We start from the raw sequence: 19,551 nt of genomic DNA on the forward strand, positions 1-19,551 counted from the left end.
CAGCAGAGCTCTCATTTCGGGTTCCAGTCTTGATCCCCACAGTGAACAAAGTGTCTCTAGCCTACTAAACTAGCTGTTACAAATGTTTGTAACAAGAGAAAACACTGACTAAACCTTGAGATCCAAAGCAGAAAAACAGAACGAGTAGAGGGGACAAAACAAGGACACCTAAAGCCAGACAGGTAAGTCGGTTGAACGCACTTTACTGATTAGCAATAAGTTAGTTTAAAGTTTACAGATAATGTAATAATATTTAAAGGTGATTACTTACTTTTGAAGTAAGGGGTAATAAACAGAAGAAAAAAACATGATGCATCAGCATACATAACTGTTGTACTACATTTGACTAAAGTTGGATTGACTTCTCTAGTTTTCAACATAAAAATATAATCCAACAATGATTGCCTAACTGTTGTTGCACATGATTATTTACTGAGCAGCCTACATTATACAGCTGATGATCTGAATGCATAAACACTGTTGCACGTTCACCTTGATTTATAATTGATACAAACTGCACTCTATGAAGCATTAGTTATGTATCAGTAAATAATTAAGTCATCATTCATAAAGCATTGTTCCTAAATTATATCACATTAGTATGTTATTCATAAACAATAAGCTCCTCTATTTAAATTATTGTATTGTATGATGGATACATCCAAAACAAACCAGTTATTAAGGAGTTGTCAGTGGTTAACAAGATCATTAAGAAAGTGTATACATGGTTGCAAAACTGGAAAAAACTTTAGACAGACATGCATATATTTACACATTTAAACATGCACTAATGGTCAATTAGTGTGCTGATATATGTTTTATAAACAATTATTATTACTGTAATTCATGATTAATTCAGGTGGTTAGAAAGCATTTACAAGCTGTAAGTTATTTTGTGTGAACTACTCTAAAGTGAGAACAATCTTTGCCTCATAAAGAATTTATAAATGAGATTCAGGGCACTTTCTTAATTATTTTGTGAACCATTAAAAACTTGTAAATAACTGGTTTGTAATTGATGCAAAACTTAATTTAGAAATGTGAATCCATCATTTATAAAGTTTGAAAGTACATTAATTAAATGCATCATAGATGAGGTTATTAATAAAGAATAAAACGTGTCACGTATTTATGAATTACATACTAATGTTTAATTATGGATAATAGGGAAAATGCTTTATGAACGATTAATTAAATATTTAATGACACTTTAATATTGTCACCAATGTTTCTTTTTGGCACTGCTTGCATTTACAGTTTGTGTTTCTCCATCAGACTTCAAGTACCATGGACAAAGAAACAGAGGACATGGAAGCGTTCTCCCACATCCTCGTCTCCGAGGTCATCGAACAGGCTGCTGGGAACCTCGACGAGCTGATGCAGTCAATCAGCCACTGGCAAGCAGGGGAACATATTAGATCTGAGGATGACAAAAACAAATCCTCCGCTGATTGTCTCACCCAACAGAAGGTGCAGCAACACCTGGATAGGTTTTTTACCAAGCGGCGAGTGTTTACTGAATATTGTGAGGACATTCTAGAGGACAAAGAGGTCACATGCCCCAGCACTTCTCCAACCATGTCCAAAGAAAAAGTAATGATAAACTCCTCTTCTTGGACATCATGCCAAAGCTGTCCGTATCCAGAAAGCCTTGCGAAAGAAGAAAAAGCGGCCAATATTCTCATCTCCCGAGAGATCGACGATCATCATCAGCAGTCAATTGAGGCACAGAAGAAACTTAATACCCCTGATTCTGCCAGCAAAACCGAAAAACCAGCTGGCAACTCACTTCTTAAAAAGCTAAAGTCATATGGGAAAAGGTGTTTTGGCAAGAGGAAGAGCAAGAAAGTCAAACAAGTTTCAGCGCTACATGTACACCAGGCCAGCCAGGACAGTGCAGCTTCTTCCGAACAAGACCGGGTATCCACTTGTTTGGAGCTGGTTGAGAAACAAGAGGACTCTATAGAGATGGAGATGAGAAATCTCCCATTTCCAGCCTCCAGCAGCTCAATTCCATCATTTAATCACGTAGATGATGACACTCAGCCAGAGAGCCTTTCGCTTGTCGAAACTGCTACATTTTTCCAAAAAGAGCTGAGGAGTTGGAAATCCACAGACTCTTGTGATGGGGTTCTGAGGGCTGCTGCAGACACTGAGGGGAAGGTATCTACCCCTGACTTGGCAGACAGCTACTGTCAGGTCTTTCAGGAAACCTCCAGTTGCACTTCCATGGCCCAGACAGTTCAAGCCTTGCATATTGAAGTCCAGGAAAAGGCAGTGAGCACACCATATACCATTAATTCCGCCAGCAAAACAAAAACAACAGCTGGCAAGTCATTTGTCAAAAAGCTAAAGTCAGCTTGTAAGAGCCGCTTTGGCAGGAGGAAGAGCAAAAGAGGCAAACCTGATTCAGAGCAACATGTAGACAAGGTCAACAAGGACACTGCAGCTTCTTCCAAACATGACCTGAAATCCTCCAATCTGGAGCAGGTTGAGAAAGAAAAAGACTCTATAGAGATGGAGATGAGGAATATCCCTTCTCCCGCCTCAGGCATCTCATTTCCATCATCCAATCAGGTAGATGAGAAAGCACAGCCAGAAGGCCACCAGATGGCCAAAACTGCAACAGTTTTCCAGGCAGAGCTGAGAAGTTGGAAATCCACAGACTCCTGTGATGAGGTTCTGAGGGCTGCTGCAGACACTGAGGGGAAGGTATCTCCCCCTGACTTGGTGGACAGCTGCTCTCAGGCCTTTCAGGAAACCTCCAGTTGTACTTCCATGGCCCAGACAGCTCAAGCCTTGCCTATTGAAGGCCAGGAAGAAGGTGAAAAGAACGAGGCTGATGGACAAACTACAGAAAGTCCTCAAAATCTAAAGATCTTAGAGAAAGAGGAAGAAGATGTTATAGATAGCGAGGACGTCTGGATCTCTGAGACAGGATCAACCTTCAGCCTCTCCACCATGTCAGTGGAGAGCAACAGGGCAACTGTATCTGCTTTCTGTTCAAGCACAACCTCATCCATGTTTGAAGTAGCAAACGTGATTGACGGCCAAGTAACTGAGAAGGCCATTAGGACACCAGAGTCCTTTGATTCTGAAGGCAAAGCTGAGAGTCCAGCCAGCAAGACATTTTTCAAAATCATAAGGACAGCATGGAGAAAACGCTTTGGTGAAAAGCAGCGTAAAAAGATAACAACAGTTTTAGACTGTCATACAATTAAGAAAGAGCAGGATGAGGCTCCCGCTGAGCAACAAATATCTTTTAGTCTACAGCAATTATTTGCTGAGCCTCTCGAAGTGAAACCTTCAGAGGATGACAACGACCTGGTCATTACAATACATTTACCTCCAGAAATATCAGAAGAGAACGGACATTCTGTATTCACCCAGGAGGAAAATAAAGCAGCAGCAGACCAGCAGCTAGTCCTGGATTTTTCCACAATTGTAACGATAATAAGGAGATTCTTCCAGAGTCTCAGGGAAGAGTAAGTAATTCATATCCTCCTGGTAGTCTTAAAGATACTTGAATACATTTATGACATGTGTGGATTTTTTCCATGTTTAACCTTTTGTTTTTGTTTGTTTGTAGGCAATGGAGGGAAGTAAGCGAAGGTGTTTACAATCAAGATGTGAAGGAACAGCTAATTTACATGTGCACAGATATGCTGAGGTTCATCTCAGACTCGGTCATAAAAATCATCCTACAGTCAATGTGTCAGTTATCTGCCACATCTGGAACCTTAGCTCTGAGGAGACCCTTGTCCTCGAAGCATTTGATGGAGTTTTTCAACTACAACTTTCAGAGTAGTTTGGAAAACTCCTTCAGTCAGGCTCTCTGTGAAATAACTGGTGCTGACACATCTGTAAGGATTTTGCACAAATTCACAAAGGCGATAGTGGAAGAGGTCATTGTAGAGGTTACTTCTGCCTTATCAGTGTCCACACAAGCATCACAGGATGGAGGATCCTCCAGTGCCACTGTTACCGCCACCCGCTGCCAGATATCAAAGGACAGAGCAGCCACAAAGACTTTGGCAGGAGCTGTTGCAACTATGAAATCAATTCTCACAGGACGAGGCACTGCAGTCAAGAGAAGGATTCAGACAAAGAGCGGTTTAGATCTTGACGTTAAAGTGGTCTCCACCAAGAAAAAAGAGCCACGAGGGAAGATGTTTTTCAGTGGAGGGCAGAGAAAAGTCCGGTCGGTTGCGATGGAAGATTTAAACGGAGCTGCCAGGTCAGCCAGTGCTGACTTGACATCTATCCACGCTCTAAAGAAACAACAGCTTTCTTTGTTTCTTCGAGAGTCGTCCACATCCACTCCCAGTCCTGCCCTGAAGACGAACCTGTGGTCCACTCCGCTAGAGTTGGTAGACTACATGGAGGTTGAGGACATGACACCAGAAGACACATTGACATCTCTGTCCCGATTCCTTGAGGATCCACCTTTGTCCAAAGCTATTACTGATGGGCTCCAAGACAAGATGAGCGCTTCTTCTCATTCTGCGTCCGATGATTCTGGTGACAAGGAAACCATCATTCAACTCTCTTCTAGCCAGTGTCTCACTGTCAAGGAAACCAAGACTAAGGAGAGACACGCCTTCTGCTGCTTTTTCTGCAAAACATTCTCAAAGGTAAGGATGCATTTACATACACATTTAAAATTAGTGCGACCACATCAAAAGAAAGACTAGATTTGACCAGATCCAATGAGATAAGATGTCAGATATCCCATAGAATCGATCAGCGTAGACACAATGAAGGCTTCATGATAAACTGTCAAAAGCAGCTGGTCTTCTTGTTTGTTCTTGAAGGTGTTTCATCCCTTGTCTAAGGCCTCAATTCTTCATTTTCTCATATTACTGATCTAAAAGCCTAATCCTTGTACTTCAAAGTTTGTTCTTCCATGTGCCTCTCTGCTTTGTGACTTTTGAACTTATTAAGCCTGTTCCAGACCAAACAAGTCTAGTTGTCTTTGACTTAGACATCCCTTCACTGTTAGATTTTTGTTGAACTGTAGCCTTTTCTTTTACTGTTGTGTTGAAGTGTTGTTTCTTTATCACTTAAAAATAGAAACAGAAGAAGAAGAAGAAGAAGAAGAAGGAGGAGGAGGAGGAGAAGAAGGAGGAGGAGGAGGAGAAGAAGGAGGAGGAGGAGATGAAGACTTCTTTGTGGCTGCAGCTCTTTTGCTGCCCCCCCCCCACCTTTTGAATGAGCATTAAAGGTTTCACCTTTAGATAGACATACTGCAGACCGTGTTATTTTCTCTTTATGCTGCATAGATACTTAAATATTGATGGGACAACTGGTTTGGTAAACAACTGAGGAACATGAAGTATTTTTGTATCAGTCTGCTATTGCGCTAGAGTTCCTTGGGGCTGCAGTATCCATTACAGCCACAATGTGTACGATGTTTACCTGGAGAGGATGTAATGCTTGATGAATGAGGTTTGTGACGGTTGGAGCACTTTAAAATTTGAATGGACGCATTCTCCTGGTTGAATCATCAGTACAAAAGATGAACAACTGTTTTAGAAAATATCTGGTTCTTTGATAGATAAATAAATAAATATCTGTTGAGTCCAATCCAACCTGTGGACATGACAACTGAAGCAGAGAAGTCAAATATGAAGGCTTACTTTCAGTAAGAAAATGCCTTAACTAACAAACTGTTTGTTGAGAGAGATTCACAGCACCGCTTACTGGAAATGGTCGGTACTTCAGGAGGGTCAGTTTCACCTGCTGCTGCCAGTCACCTTGTAACAAAGACTTAGTACAGATTGCTGATGCATTCAGAGTTTCTGCTTATCCTACGTACCCTCTATGATTTGTTAACATGAAAAAGTGGCGTGCAAACACAGAGCTGGGGTTTCTCCTGCTATGATAGAAGTGATGGCCTCTAATGCAGACTTTGGTTTAGCTGAGACCTCAGAGGATATGGCCTATAGCATCAAGCAAATCAATTCCTCAAGGTTTTCAAATCTCAAGATTGGTATGTGAAAGGGTTTGCCTCATAAGGTTCAAACTTCTACTGAGTGCTGGTGGCCAGCTATGGCTGAAATATGGAACTGACTTCTAACCTCCAGGTATATGCTCATTTTTGGAATGGTCACGATTACATAAACACATGTATACAGTTTTGGGTACCACATTCTAATAAGCCACCATTTTTAGGGTTTGTAATTATTTATTAACCATTTATAAAGCCATTAGTTCCAACTTACCAACATTTGTTAAAGTTTGCCTTAAAAGATAATGGTACTCATTTGTATTGTTTGTCTTGTTTTTCAAGACAACAGAAGCTTTTGGGGTATATGCATTACATATAAAAAGTATTTGTTGTAATAATTTACAATTATGTTCTAACTAACTGTGTTAGAGAGATGGTTAATTGATTCAGTGTACATTGTTTTCTACTTTTCCGATTACGTTGGTGTTGTTGTGTTGTTTGCATTATAATTCCTGGTATATTTATTTTCAAAAGTGAACGTAAAATCACCTTAAAAGGAATATTTTCAGAACAGTTAATTGGTTATTATGAGGTGAAGGAATGAACATGAGACGTCTTTTCATCCTTCATCCTGTTTTATTAAAACTTCAGGTTGTACAAAGATGCAGTGCAACTTTTACAATATGTGCTTTCTTTCCCTGTCCCTTTGCTTCTCTCTGTCAATTATTGGTTGCAATCCTCCTGAACTTCATCGTGACAGATTTGATGATGTGAGGGACTCCACTCTGTCTCCAAGTGTCCCACAGGATGTGTGTCCTCTGTCCCTGGTTCTGTTCTTCATCTTTGGGAGAGCCGTTCAGGTTTGCCAGGCCGCACTGGTTGAACCACCATCCTGTCTGGTTGTGCTGAGTGCTGCAGCTCTCCACTGTGCGGTTGTCGAAGGAGCAGGAAGGATTACAGCCGTCGTTGTCCACGTCGGAGGCGCTGAATGGAGCCGTGTCCTGGTTCTGATCCTGGTCATAGCCGCGAAATGCATCCCCTGTGCAAAAACACAAACACAGAAATGCACACCGGCATGCAGATGTGCACATGTTGAATGTGAACATATACCCAGTGCATGGATCATTATTTGGAGTTTGTGGAAAGAAAAAAGCAACGTTTGTCGCTTACTTTTTGTAATTTTTAAGTCTCACCTGCGCTGCCTGCATATCTGCCCAGGTGTATACTGAAGAACTGTGTTTCATTGTCCAGTTGGAAATCATCATATGATGCATAAGAGGTGACGTCATCGTGGGAAACCAAAGCGATGTGAAGTTGGAACCGAGTATCTTTCTGGTTTACAATATGAAATACCTTCCTCAAACCCAACCAGTGTTCTCCTACACACACACACACACATATACATACAAATACACACACACACACATAAAAAAGAGAGAATGTGCAGTCATAACATTACACATTGTTTAATGTAGCACAGCTGTACATTGCTTCTTAAAATGTTGACATTTTTAATGAAAATTCCCCACATTAGTATTTTGTAGCAAGATATATAACAAGCTGGACACTTCATAGTTCAAGTAAACTTGTTGAAAGACTGTGCACTAAACTAACATTATATAATTTAACGTATAATTGATATCATTTAACATTATATAAGAAGTTGAGCCATGTTGCTGGCATTGTAAAACTTTCTGAGCAGTTGGTCTTAACATGCAGCAAGTTCATGAAAAGTTAAACAATCAGGCACAATATATAACCATAGTGGAATAACCAATCAAAGCACTGGGCTAATTGAAAAGTTAATGTTATAGCATACAGTTTGGGGAAGGCTCATGACAATGCCCCTGTTCACAAAACCAGGTCTATAAAGACACAGGTTTCCCAGTTTGGTGTGCAAGAACTTGACTGGCTTGCACAGAAGTCTGACCTCAACCACTGTATATGTAAAATCTTTGAACTGTCTGGAACACCAACTCTGAGCCGGAGCTTAACACCCATCCTCCCTAATGCTCTTCTGGATGAATGGGAACCAATCTCTTAGGTAAGCTTCCAAAGTCTAGTCGACAGACTTTTTAGAAGAAGACTGTTCAACAATCACAAATGGGTAATATTTGTAGCCGTGTAGTGTATGTGTTAATGTGCATCTTACAAACAGTCAGCTTGGTTGGCATTGTTAACGGATGTTCTTGAGCAGTCAGTAAGCACAGCTGGTATACATTAGCTGTTGGCCCTTCAACCCTTCTTTATTTTCGTATTAAAGCTTAACAGGAAACATGCTTCTATCAGTTTCTAAATTAATTTCATTTAACCTGCAAGGTTTCCAAAGCCATCAACATAAGTAGCCCAGGGTCGTTTGAAGTCAGTAAGTCCATCAGTCCTCCGTTGCATCACCGTCCAGCCGCCTCCCATGTAATCCATTTCACAGAAAACCTGCAGCACATGTTGTTTTTTGAGTAGTGAGTCATGACTGAGGGACAGATGGTGAATGACTTACAGTATTAGTAATAGTGTACATCTACCTCAAATGAAGAGTCTGTATTCTCTGGGTGGACAATGTAAATACCGCTGGGGATCTTGGGGACGACTGACAAGAGATTGTCCTTAATGTCGCTGCAGTCTTGTCCTAATCAAAGCAAACACACTCTCTTCTGTTATTACAAAGAAAATTATCGTTCACTAAGGATGCATACCTAAGGATGTATCATGTATTTCTGTATCACATTTTACATTATTGACCAGTGAAAACCATGTATTTGGTGATTTAATCATTCATATATACTAAAAGCTGAAATATTTCTTTGTTTGTAGACAATTTTCTCCTACTTCTATAAGGCCAGTAAACCTTTTAAAAATCGACCGAATTATCTCAATAACACCTTGTCTTGTGGTCATGAATAAACCTTTTTACACATCAAGATCAGTGTACTCATCATGAGGATATGTTACAAAACTGGATGTGTGGAATTTGAAAGACCTGGCCGTTTACCGAGCAGGAAGGGTTTAATAACGCAATAGTATTGATTGCGTTATGGGACTTGTATATTATGACATCGCACATGTTTGTGTGTGAGTTACCATGGGATTGCACAGGTTTGATGGAGTACATCTCAGTGTTGCTTCTCTGAACTTCGGAGCTGAGTGTCTGCACTTTGGTCATCAGCTCTGTGACCTGGAAATGTGACACTACTGTACATGCAGCCGGCCAATCAAAAGCTTAGAAACTTTAAGAGATTGAGAAAGAAGATGCCACTTCACCTGACTGCTAAGGATGTCCAGAGCTCTCTGCTGCTCCTCCATCACGTCCCGAATCAGCTTCCGGGTGTTGCGTCCAAATGTCAACAGAGACTGCTGTAACTGGCCTGTGTACACACACACACACACACACACACACACACACACATTCTGAACAACAGATATTGTTGATAAAATATAACAATGACACAAGGAAAGAGAAAGACATTTTACCACAGATTGAATGTTTCTCATCTCGTAGCAGCTTGACAGTAATATCACACGGAATGGAGCATGTGTCCCGACTTTTTGCCGCTCCGAGAAGTTTCTGGCCTTTGATAGATTCATCAGAAAAGTCCTCATTGACTGTTTCTGATTGGTTTAAATCACTGCTGCTTCCTGTGTCCTGGTAATCAATAGAGAACTACAGTGAGAGTTTAATCCACAGGTATGAATCTGCAGTTATATCATGTACTTTGTAAACTAGCCTGGGGATAGACACAAAGTCTTTAAGTGGATACATGAGTGCCTACTGTAACGGGAAAATTACTTTTAAGCATGATTTCATATGTCCTATAATATGCATGTTTTGATTATTCATATAATTATTCACAATGCTTTTCAAGGTGTATGACTTTTGAATCTCTCTTTGTGTGTCCTCCCTGAAGGAGAAGACGACTTTTTGTCTTTGGATTTTTCCTCTAAGGACAAATGCCACAAAGTCTGACAGAAACAGTTGTCCAGAGCTGTGTTTATCATAGCAGGTCCCAGGTTGAGACCATAGCCAAAGAGACAAGATGTGTTTTTTTTCAGCTAAGATAGAATGACTGGTGAAGAAACTTGACACACAAAGGGCAGATTCAGAAAGATGGAAAGACTCCAACTTGTCTGCCTGGGAAGATTAATTGTTATACTAAGATCAGACTGTTTGATAAAAACTAACAGTATCTTATGTCCAAAAAGTGTTTAAAAAAAGTATGTCGAAAAGAAAAATAAAAAAGTCAAAGTATAGAATGTTGAAAAAAGTCATTGTATAGTTTGTGAAAAAAATCATAGTATAGTATGTAGATAGAGGTTTACTCCTCAATGCAGCAACCCTGGTTTTGACTATAACTTACGGCCCTTTGCTGCATGTCATGGCAGTTATTCTGAAAAGTGATAAAAGATGTCATAATGTAGTATGTTGAAAACAGTGATTCAAAAGTCATGGTATAGTGTTAAAAAAAGTGATGAAAATGTCATGGTAAAGTATGTCGAAAACAGTGACACAAAGGTCATAGTATAGTATGTAAAAACAGTCAATCAGTATGCCAGAGAAAGTGTGGAAGAAAATGCAAATTAATGAAAAAGTGGTGGTAAATTATGTTGAAAACAATATGCCGATGTAAATCATAGTATGGCATGTTGAAAAATATTGTTAAAAAAAGTCATAGTTTTGAATGTTGAAAAAACATCAGAAAAAGGAATCACCTGGACTGGGTCAGATTCTACAGTGATTTTCTTTAGCTTTGACATGAAATGGCGGAGAGATGGGGCAGATATGCAGAAAATTGCTACAGGCTGGAGTTGAATCCTTGTCCTCTGCAATGAGGAAAGACATTTGGGTATAAACTCTACCAACTGAGCTACCAAACAGTCATAAGATAGTAGTATGTTGTAAAACGTGATGAAAGAGTCATGGTATGTCAAAAAAGTGATAAAAATGTCATGCTAATGTATATCGAAAAAAGTGATACAAAAGTCATAGTATAGTATGTCAAAACAGTCAATCAACATGCCCGAGAAAGTCTGGAAGAACATGAAAATTAATGAAAGAGTGATGGCAAATTTTGTGGTAAAAAAAAAATAAAAAAAGTCATGGCAATATAAATCCTTGTGTAGCATGTCAAAGAAAAAAGTGGCTGTGGCTCAGTGGTAGAATGCTTGCCTGCCAGTTGGAAGGTTGGTGGTTCAATACCTGGCCCTGCAGTACTAAGTTGAAGTGACATTGAACTCTGAGTTGCCCCAATGCTGTGTCATCGAAGTGTGCACAAATGTTTATTTGATGTGCAGATGGCACCTTGTACAGCAACCTCAGCCACAGTGTATGAATGGTGAATTCTATGTAAAAACACTTTGAGTAGTTGTTACAACTAGAAAAGCGCTGCATAAATACAGCCATTTGTAGTAAATCAAAAAAATGTCTAGTATGTTAAAAAATATTTTAAAAAGTAATTGTATAATTTGTGTAAAAGTCATAGTATGTTAAAAAAAAGTCATAGTATAGTGTTTCAAAAAAAGTGATAAAACGGTCATACAGTAGTACAGTATGTTGAAAAAAGTCATTGTATACCATGTCAAAAAATTCATTATAATATGTCAAAAAAGTCATAGTATCATATTTTCAAAAAGCGATAAAAACTCATAGTCGAAAAAACTATGACGAAAAAAGTGATAAAAAAGTAGTAATATAGTATGTTGAATACATTGTCGCAAAAAGTGATAACTAAGTCACAGTATAGAATGTCGGTAAAAAAGTGATAAAAAAGTCAAAGAATAGTATGTTGAAAAAGTCATTGTATAACATGTTGAAAAAAGTGATAAAAAAAGTCAAAGGATAATATGTAGAAAAAGTCATAGTATAATATGTTGAAAAAAAGTGATAAAAAAGTCGTAGAATAGTATTTTCAAAGAAGTCATAGTATAGTATGTCGCAAAAAGTGATAAATAAGTCACAGTATAGAATGTCGGGAAAAAAAGTGATTAAAAACTCATAGTATAGTATGTTGGAAAAAAGTAATTAAAAGTTGTAGTATATTGAAAACTTTATTTGTCTCTTCAAAACAACTGTTTGGGAAAAAGACTTTCTTGTAAAGACCTTGAAACTAATTCCAGCCTATAAGAGTTGAACGCTCAACCTTCTGCACTCAACACTAAGCTATCTCACCTGACCTAGGAATACTGTACATGTTTTGTCATATCGTCATTTTACTTAGTGTATTTGACAAGAAACTTATTGAAAAATATAAGATTTGAACACTCAACCTCCTGTTTCCTAATCATACTCGTATCACCCTAAATTTTCTAATACAAAAAAAACTTTGTTTTTATTAATGAGTCACAGTATAGTATGTTAAAAAAAGTAATAAAGTTGTAGTATAGTAATTTGAAAAAAGTGATAAAAACGGCCGTAGTATAGTCATAATACATTTGTATGTTGTAAAAAGTGATGAAGGAGTATATTAAAGTAGGGTATGTCAAAGTGAATAAAAATTAATAGTATAGCATATTGAAAAAAAATGCTAAAAAATTCATAGTATAGTATGTCAAGTTAAGTAGTAAAAACATCATAGTATAGTATGTTGAGAAAAGCCAGCGTACAGATATCATGTTAAAAAAAAGTGATACAAAAGTAATTATATAGTATGTTTAAAAAAAGTGGTAAAAAAAATTGTCAAGAAAAGTCATAGAATAGTAAGTCAAAAAAGTAATGGTATAGTATGTTGAAAAGAGTAATATTATAGTATGGTTGTTTGAAAAAAGTGATTAAAAAGTCATGGTATCGTATGATCAAAAAAGTGATGAAAATGTCATGGTGATGTATGTCGAAAAAAGTTACTATTGTAGGTAAAAAGAAAAAATGGAAACGGCCAACCCAGACTGGGAATTGAACCTGGGTCAAAGACTATAGGGACTTTTTCCCCCTTCAAAATGAAATGGAAGAGAGAGGGGGAAGACATTAAAGCAGCTCTAGAGAACTTTCCCGCTTTGGTCCCCCTACAAGTTGGAAGCGGAATTGTCCTTGTCCCATTATGTGTCATTACGTCATATAAACTACAGATCCACTACATGATCTGCAAACTTGCATTGTGCGGTTATAGCCGGTAGAGACCAGCAAAGCAAATGCGGAAGTGCGATTTAGTATTATGTTGAAAAAAAAAGTCATTAAAAGGAAAAATCTGGACTGAGAATTGAAGCAGTGTCTGAGTGACAATGACTTTTTCAGCTTCAGAAAGGGGAGAGAGAGGGGAAAGACATGCAAAAAAGTAATAAAAAAGTCATAGAACAGTATGTCGAAAAGGCTGGTTGGAGTTGAGCAATGGGCCTCTGCAATGAGAACTGAAGCTTGATATGTGGTCATGCAATCCACCAACTAATTTGAATTTGAATTTACTTTTAATAGTCCCACAAGGGGAAATTGCAATTTACACAATTTACTCAAACCAGCAACCCTCTGGTTCCCAACCCAAGTCCCTAAAAGATTTTCACCCTTCATCCTAAAATAAGACATGATGTTGAGAATGCCTTTTTTCCTCGTGAGGAGTTTTAATGAGTTCAGGAACAGCCATTGAAACAGAAACAGAAAAACTCAAGTCAATTTCCACATGCACATTTTCAGCTTAAGGATTTCCAACAACAACTTCAACTTGCGAATTTACAAATTTTCAGCAAAGATTTCAACTTGTGAATTTATGAAGAATAATATTTACAACGATTTTAACTTGCGGAATTTGGAACAATAATATTAACTTGTTAATCTCCAACATCAAATTCACCTTGCTAATTTTCAAATTTCCATGAAAACATTTTTAATGGTTAACACTTCACATTTTTTTGTCTGCAGTCCAGCTGAAATTATTAAGGTATTTAAAGGAGTAAAGGTCCTGCCATATGCAAAAGAACATCACAGGTGACTACTTTGTGTCATATGACCTTTAATACAGAAAGAGAAATGATTAATATAACTGATAGTTTTTTTCCCGAGAAACCCTCCCACAGGTTGTTTAATCAGCAATTAGAACCTATATTAAAGTTTATAGTGGTGGCTCCTCAGTTGTGTTGTTGCATTTTTTAGAAGTGAAAAATAAACTATACTATATAAGTAACTTAATGTCAGTATGTGATAAGGAGAAAGACAGATGCTGTGGACAAGAGTGTTCTATCTATCTATCTATCTATTCTTAGTTTGAATGTTATAGGACTTATTCAGATGTTATGACGTTTCTTTTGTCTTGATAATATAATATGTATATAGTCTGGGAGAACAATCAAACTCCACAAAAAAAGGGCCGGTCCAGACTGGGAGTGGAACTTGGTTCAGAAATTGTTGTGCCTATTTGCTGGTGGTAGCTGAAGCAAAATATATTATGTCATGGTACAGTATGTTGGAAAGGCATTAAAAAGTCATAGTATGATATTTTTAAGAAAAAGTCAAAGTACAGGATATCAACAGAAGTAGATTTATAAAGTCATAGCATAGTATGTCAAAATTTAGTCATAGTATGACCAAGCAAATCCTAAAAGTCTGGTAAATGCAAAAAGTGATAAAATAGTAATAGTAGGGATTTATTTTGTCTAAAAAGGGGTAAAGTGATAGTAGCCTATAGTATGTTGGAAAAAGTGATTTAAAAAAGTCATAGTATAGTATTTCAAAATAGTAATGTTATGTCAAAAAAAATGGTAGTATAGAATGTTAAAGCAACATTATGTAACTTTTCAAAACAAGTCGTAGTATAGTATGTTGAAGAAAGTGATAACAAAGTCATAGTATTGTATGTCCAAAAAGACGTCATGAGTTGTTCATCAAGTCATGATCAATGAAACGGTTTTGTAAACATTATTTTAACGTCTGTAAGTCAGAACATGCAGGTCCATTGACTTACAATGTAAAAAGAAAACACTTAACATTTTAAAAAGTATAAGTGGTGTTGAGAAGTTGAATATGAGCACAAAACAGCTGAACGTTTTCTTTGAATTTATTTTCTAGCTGAACATATCCAGAAGTAAAATTGTACGGAAAAATTGGATAACAATACTGTTAATGCTGCTTCAATTAAGTCCTGAAAGTTTAATAAAAAAATAACAAAACACCTGCCAGTTATATTTTCTAAAATCAACATTTTCATAATCCAAGTCAATCAACTGTTCTTTCTTGCTTTAAGATACAGGCACTCAGAACAAGATTTTAGGACTTATTGACAGTAATGTCTTCATAAAAGGTTTTTGTGCACAGATACACATACAAACAGTATTTTGATGGCTATTCTAATGTCAAAATAACTACTAAAAGAAAGAATATTGACGATTCATGCTCCATCTATGATGCCCAACTTTAAACTCTTCGATCTCTTTGATTGCATTAACATTTATTCAAGCAATTTAGGGTCAAACAATAATGCAATCATACCTGATGACTGACTAAAGTTGAAACATTTTCGACAAGCATATCATACATACTGTGGAGGAAAGCAGATGAGGCACAAGCAGCAGCATGAGGACAGTTGTTGTCCACATCCTGTGTGTCTTCTGACTGGGATTATTTCCTGAACTCCGTCACAAGCAGCGACCCCTTCATTTATGCTTGATTTTTCCACTGAGTCTGCTCTTTTCCCTCACGTGTCCATCTTTCTACCAAGTCTTGTCTGCATTTGCTCCAGTTGTCAAACTTCTCCCTGCTTCCTCTCTGACTACCTCCCTCTCTCCACCTCCATCAGTCACTCCCACTTTTAAATTCCCATGACAACATCCCCTGTAAGAGCAGGTCAAAATTCTACATGGTTTGGTTATAAAAGTCTGGATATGTTTTTAACAAGTAGCAGAATGTGCTGATTCCAGATTTGTGGTAAAGAGTGATTACCTTCCCCCTCAGTGTGTCTACTACCAGGGATTGCAGGTTATATCCTGCCGCTAGCATGAGAAACAGATGTGGGGAAAGGGAAATGGGTAGCTGGTTTTAATGTAGGAACTCTTTCTCTCTCCCTGTTTCTTTGCATAGGAGCTGGAAGTAGGTTGCAGTGAAGGAAGGGTGTCTAAGCCCCATGTGATCATATTTCCCCCCTTCTCTCTTTCTCTCTCTGATCACTGACTCATACATCTAAACACAGCCTCCCAATGGACCGGACCTATTACTTCTGTTAACTGGGCAGTTACGAAGTAATGCATGAAAGTGAAAAGCGCAATATTAGATTCCAGTCATGGTCCATCTAGATCTGGCTGGCCAGCCTGCCGCTTCCCTGAAAAACTTTGCAGTGATAGCCAAATAAAAGCTTTGCTGTTGCTCTGAACCTGTGTGAGTTTACAGCCATGGTCAGTGAGAAGAATGTAAAAAGTCTGGTGCGGTAGCCTCGGGGCCCCCACATCTGTCCTATGTTACATGCTCCTGTAAAGCGGTGTACGCATGTGAATGACACATAATATCAGACAACTGTGTGGCCTCTCTTTATCATTGACTCTTTATGTGTCCTTGTAAACTTATGATAGGCCTACATTCAAATATTCTATATATTATACATAGATTATAGTTGAAAGAAATGATATCTTGGGAAATTTACTTGTTCATTTTCTTCTGAGACAACTGATACAACTCTAATGTCCATATGCTTTGTATAAAGCTAGTGGTGGGAGACAGAATAGACTAGACTAGAAGCAGGGGGAAACAGCTATCCGGGCAATGTCCTAAGCTAAGCTAATCTGCCTTCCATCACCCCTAAAGCTCACTAACTATTAGTCATAAAAGCTCTAATTATGTGTGTTTTCACCTGGTAGTGGAATGGGTCTCCAAATGTGTGACTTGTGATCGGATCTCTCTTCCCCACTCTATATGCAAATAACCACGCACATCATTCGTATTAATTTAGAAATTACTCTCCAAAATTTGGTTCCGGACCCAAGCTTCTAAATTAATACTTGAGTAGGAAATTATTGTTGGTTAAATTCTCCATTCTAGCTGCTTTGTTAAGGGTGGGAATCTGTTAAAGAGGGGATATGATTTTGTTTTTAGAAAAACAACAAAAGAAATCCAGCAGAGATTTTCATCGCAAGACCAGAGAAACAGTTACATCTCCTCCACAACATCTGCTTTTCCTCATTGTTTTTGTGAATCATTTTTAAAGTAATGAAAAACTAATTGTGTTGCAGGTTAAGGCATGACAGTGCCATCTGCTGCGCTTTAGTTTGTATTACATTACAAATATTCTCATGTTGACCTTTTGCTTGTTGCCCATTGTGCATCAGAATTCTCCACACACAGACACAACTGATAATTTTGGTACAAACGATAGGAGAGTCCAGGGATGGTTGTAACAAAGGGATGGTTGTATTAAAACCACCTACACTAACAATAATAGTAATAAGAACTTTTTTATCTAGCGTCTTTCTTAATATCCAAGGACACTTTACAGAATTACAGTGGCTATATTGAGGGAGGTTGGAGCCTGTGGTAAACAAGTGGTGTTTCAGGAGTTTTTTATAAAAATGTCCAGGGTTGTAGCATTTTGAATACCTGCAGGGAGGGTGTTCCAGAGGGATTGGGCTGCAACACTGAGGCTCTGTCTATAAAGGTACAGAGTCTGGTGTGGGGAATGGAGAGCAGGCCAGGCCAGCGTCTAAGGACTGCAGGTTTTGGGGTGGGGGTGTTTGGATGGAGGAGGTTGGAGAAGTACAATGGGGACAGGGCATGGAGGGACTTGTAGGTGAGAAGGAGGAATTTGCTGTTGATGCAAGACTTAATTGGGAGCCAGTGAAGGTGGATGAGGGTTGGGATGATGTGCTGCTAAGAAGGAAGGAAGGAGCTTAAAGTCATGAGATCAATTTAATGGATGACTTGCTTCCTGACCTTGCATGTGAGATTTCCTTGCTGTGTAAAGAGGTGTGCAGATCACGGCCAAAACACTGATTTTCTGAAATTAATTTTTTGGACTAAGTCTGCATTTTGATTAGCACTGATACTGTTGATGTTAGAATTATGTAACTTGTATTGAATTAGAGAGTAGTCTTTTAAGTAAAATGTGAGGTATTTAATATGCAAGTTCTTCTAAAGTATTATTATTGTGGATTACAGTCATTCTTAAAATGATTTAAAAGTCAGTGGTGAATTTTTTCTTTAGTTTGCGAACCACTTGGCAAAGTTATGGTGTGGTCTCATCGCATATTTAAGTCTTTATTATTATTATTATTATTATTACTCCAGATTGTGTTATAACTTACCCTGGTGGGCCAGGTTATAACAATGGAACTCCCTATTTGACTTCAATATATTACAGTAGTTCTGCAATGTTGAGAACATTACTATTTGGGGTACTTTTTGACAAAATTAGACCTTGAACACAAAAATTCAGGAAGTTATAGGTGCTGAGACAAAAGGTGTTACAACCATCCTCAGTCTCCTCTACATTTTGTCACATTGATGACGACTGGACATTAAAAACATGCCTGTTTAATGAATCAGTCCTTGTACATTTATTTAGCTATAGTTTGTCATAAAGCAGCAATAAGCACTGTTGTAGTGAGGTTAGTACAATTATCAAATGCATTTTTTTAAAGAGAATAAAACAAATGTATTGAATAAAAATAAGAGCAGAGACTCAAAATCACATATTTATAAAATAAATCTGGAATCAAAAGAGGAGATAAATAGCTACAGATTCCCACTAATACAAATATACCAATAATGAAAGGCTATTTCCCTTTAAAAATGATACATTTCACCAACAATTTAGAGTAATAAGTGACTTAGTTATTCACAACTCATTTTAGTACATCTCTTTATCCATTGAGTAAAATGTGGCCTAGTGTATACTGTATGTACAAGTATAATATTGTATTTTGTATTATCCGATTATAAAATCCATCAATATTTTTAAAAAGCATTTGTTAGACTCTCCATGTTCACTATGTCTTATATAAAATCTGGGGGATTATAATAATAACTGAGAGAGTTGTTGGATGCACAGTGGATTATAACACCAGAGCAGGCGGACATTTTTTATGAATTCAGTCTGTCGGCCAGCTGAGCTCGGTGAGCTCCCTGTGTGCATGTTTTCCACTAGAGGGCGGGACACTGTGGCTGCAGGCTCCGGCTGGGCTGGCCTCATCGGGGCGGATGTTTTCTCAGTGCAACTTCCCAAACTCGCGTCCCCAACCCCCCAACACAGGACCCGAAAAATTACAGTCTCATTTCTCCTCTCGAGTATATGATCTTTGGTTGTATTTGGTCACCTCTGTGTACACTTGGCCTTCTGCCTCCTTCCTCCAGCAGGATAAAACCGCAGTGACTGGAAACTGCACAGAGAGGCATTAAATCATGGCCAAAGACTATAAGTTGTATCACTATAAGTTTCGTGCATTTTCAGTGCTGGGAGTGACTTGAAATAAGACAACAATAAATAACTTGTTTTCTAAGCCTTGTGTTGTTGGTGTATGACTGCTCACGGTCAAAATATTTCCCCCTGCAACTGCGGCAGCTTTAAACCCTGCAACCCCGCCCCTCGGCACTATCACATGAATCTGGACTCAACAGTGGATGTGAAAAAGTTTGGAGGTCTCGCTGAAACCACTGTTCTCCAACTAGTTTCACATATGTGAGCCTTTTTTTTTTTTTTTTTTTTTTT

At 38.1% G+C, this 19,551-nt stretch overlaps 1 protein-coding gene across 1 annotated transcript; it reads right to left on the bottom strand.

The window, feature by feature from the left end:
* Nucleotides 1-6,566: 6,566 nt before the first annotated feature.
* angptl5 (angiopoietin-like 5) lies at nucleotides 6,567-15,649 on the bottom strand. The gene is made up of 8 exons (XM_034889439.1): nucleotides 15,401-15,649; nucleotides 9,419-9,590; nucleotides 9,209-9,312; nucleotides 9,029-9,122; nucleotides 8,473-8,576; nucleotides 8,263-8,383; nucleotides 7,144-7,329; nucleotides 6,567-6,989 (listed from the first exon to the last, which is right to left on the bottom strand). The coding sequence occupies exons 1-8, from the start codon at nucleotides 15,455-15,457 to the stop codon at nucleotides 6,670-6,672; spliced, it is 1,158 nt and encodes a 385-aa protein (XP_034745330.1). The 5' UTR covers nucleotides 15,458-15,649; the 3' UTR covers nucleotides 6,567-6,669.
* Between the last annotated feature and the right edge of the window lie 3,902 nt (nucleotides 15,650-19,551).

Source organism: Etheostoma cragini, chromosome 13 (assembly GCF_013103735.1).
Source record: "Etheostoma cragini isolate CJK2018 chromosome 13, CSU_Ecrag_1.0, whole genome shotgun sequence".
NCBI classification, from domain to species: Eukaryota; Metazoa; Chordata; class Actinopteri; order Perciformes; family Percidae; genus Etheostoma; species Etheostoma cragini.

Excerpts from the sequence above, each read along its gene's own strand:
- angptl5 (XM_034889439.1), bottom strand. The coding sequence starts at position 15,457 with ATGTGGACAACAACTGTCCTCATGCTGCTGCTTGTGCCTCATCTGCTT. Across the intron at positions 9,313-9,418 it reads TGAGAAACATTCAATCTGTG|GCCAGTTACAGCAGTCTCTG; the intron begins GTAAAATGTCTT and ends GTGTGTACACAG. Across the intron at positions 9,123-9,208 it reads TGGACATCCTTAGCAGTCAG|GTCACAGAGCTGATGACCAA; the intron begins GTGAAGTGGCAT and ends TCACATTTCCAG.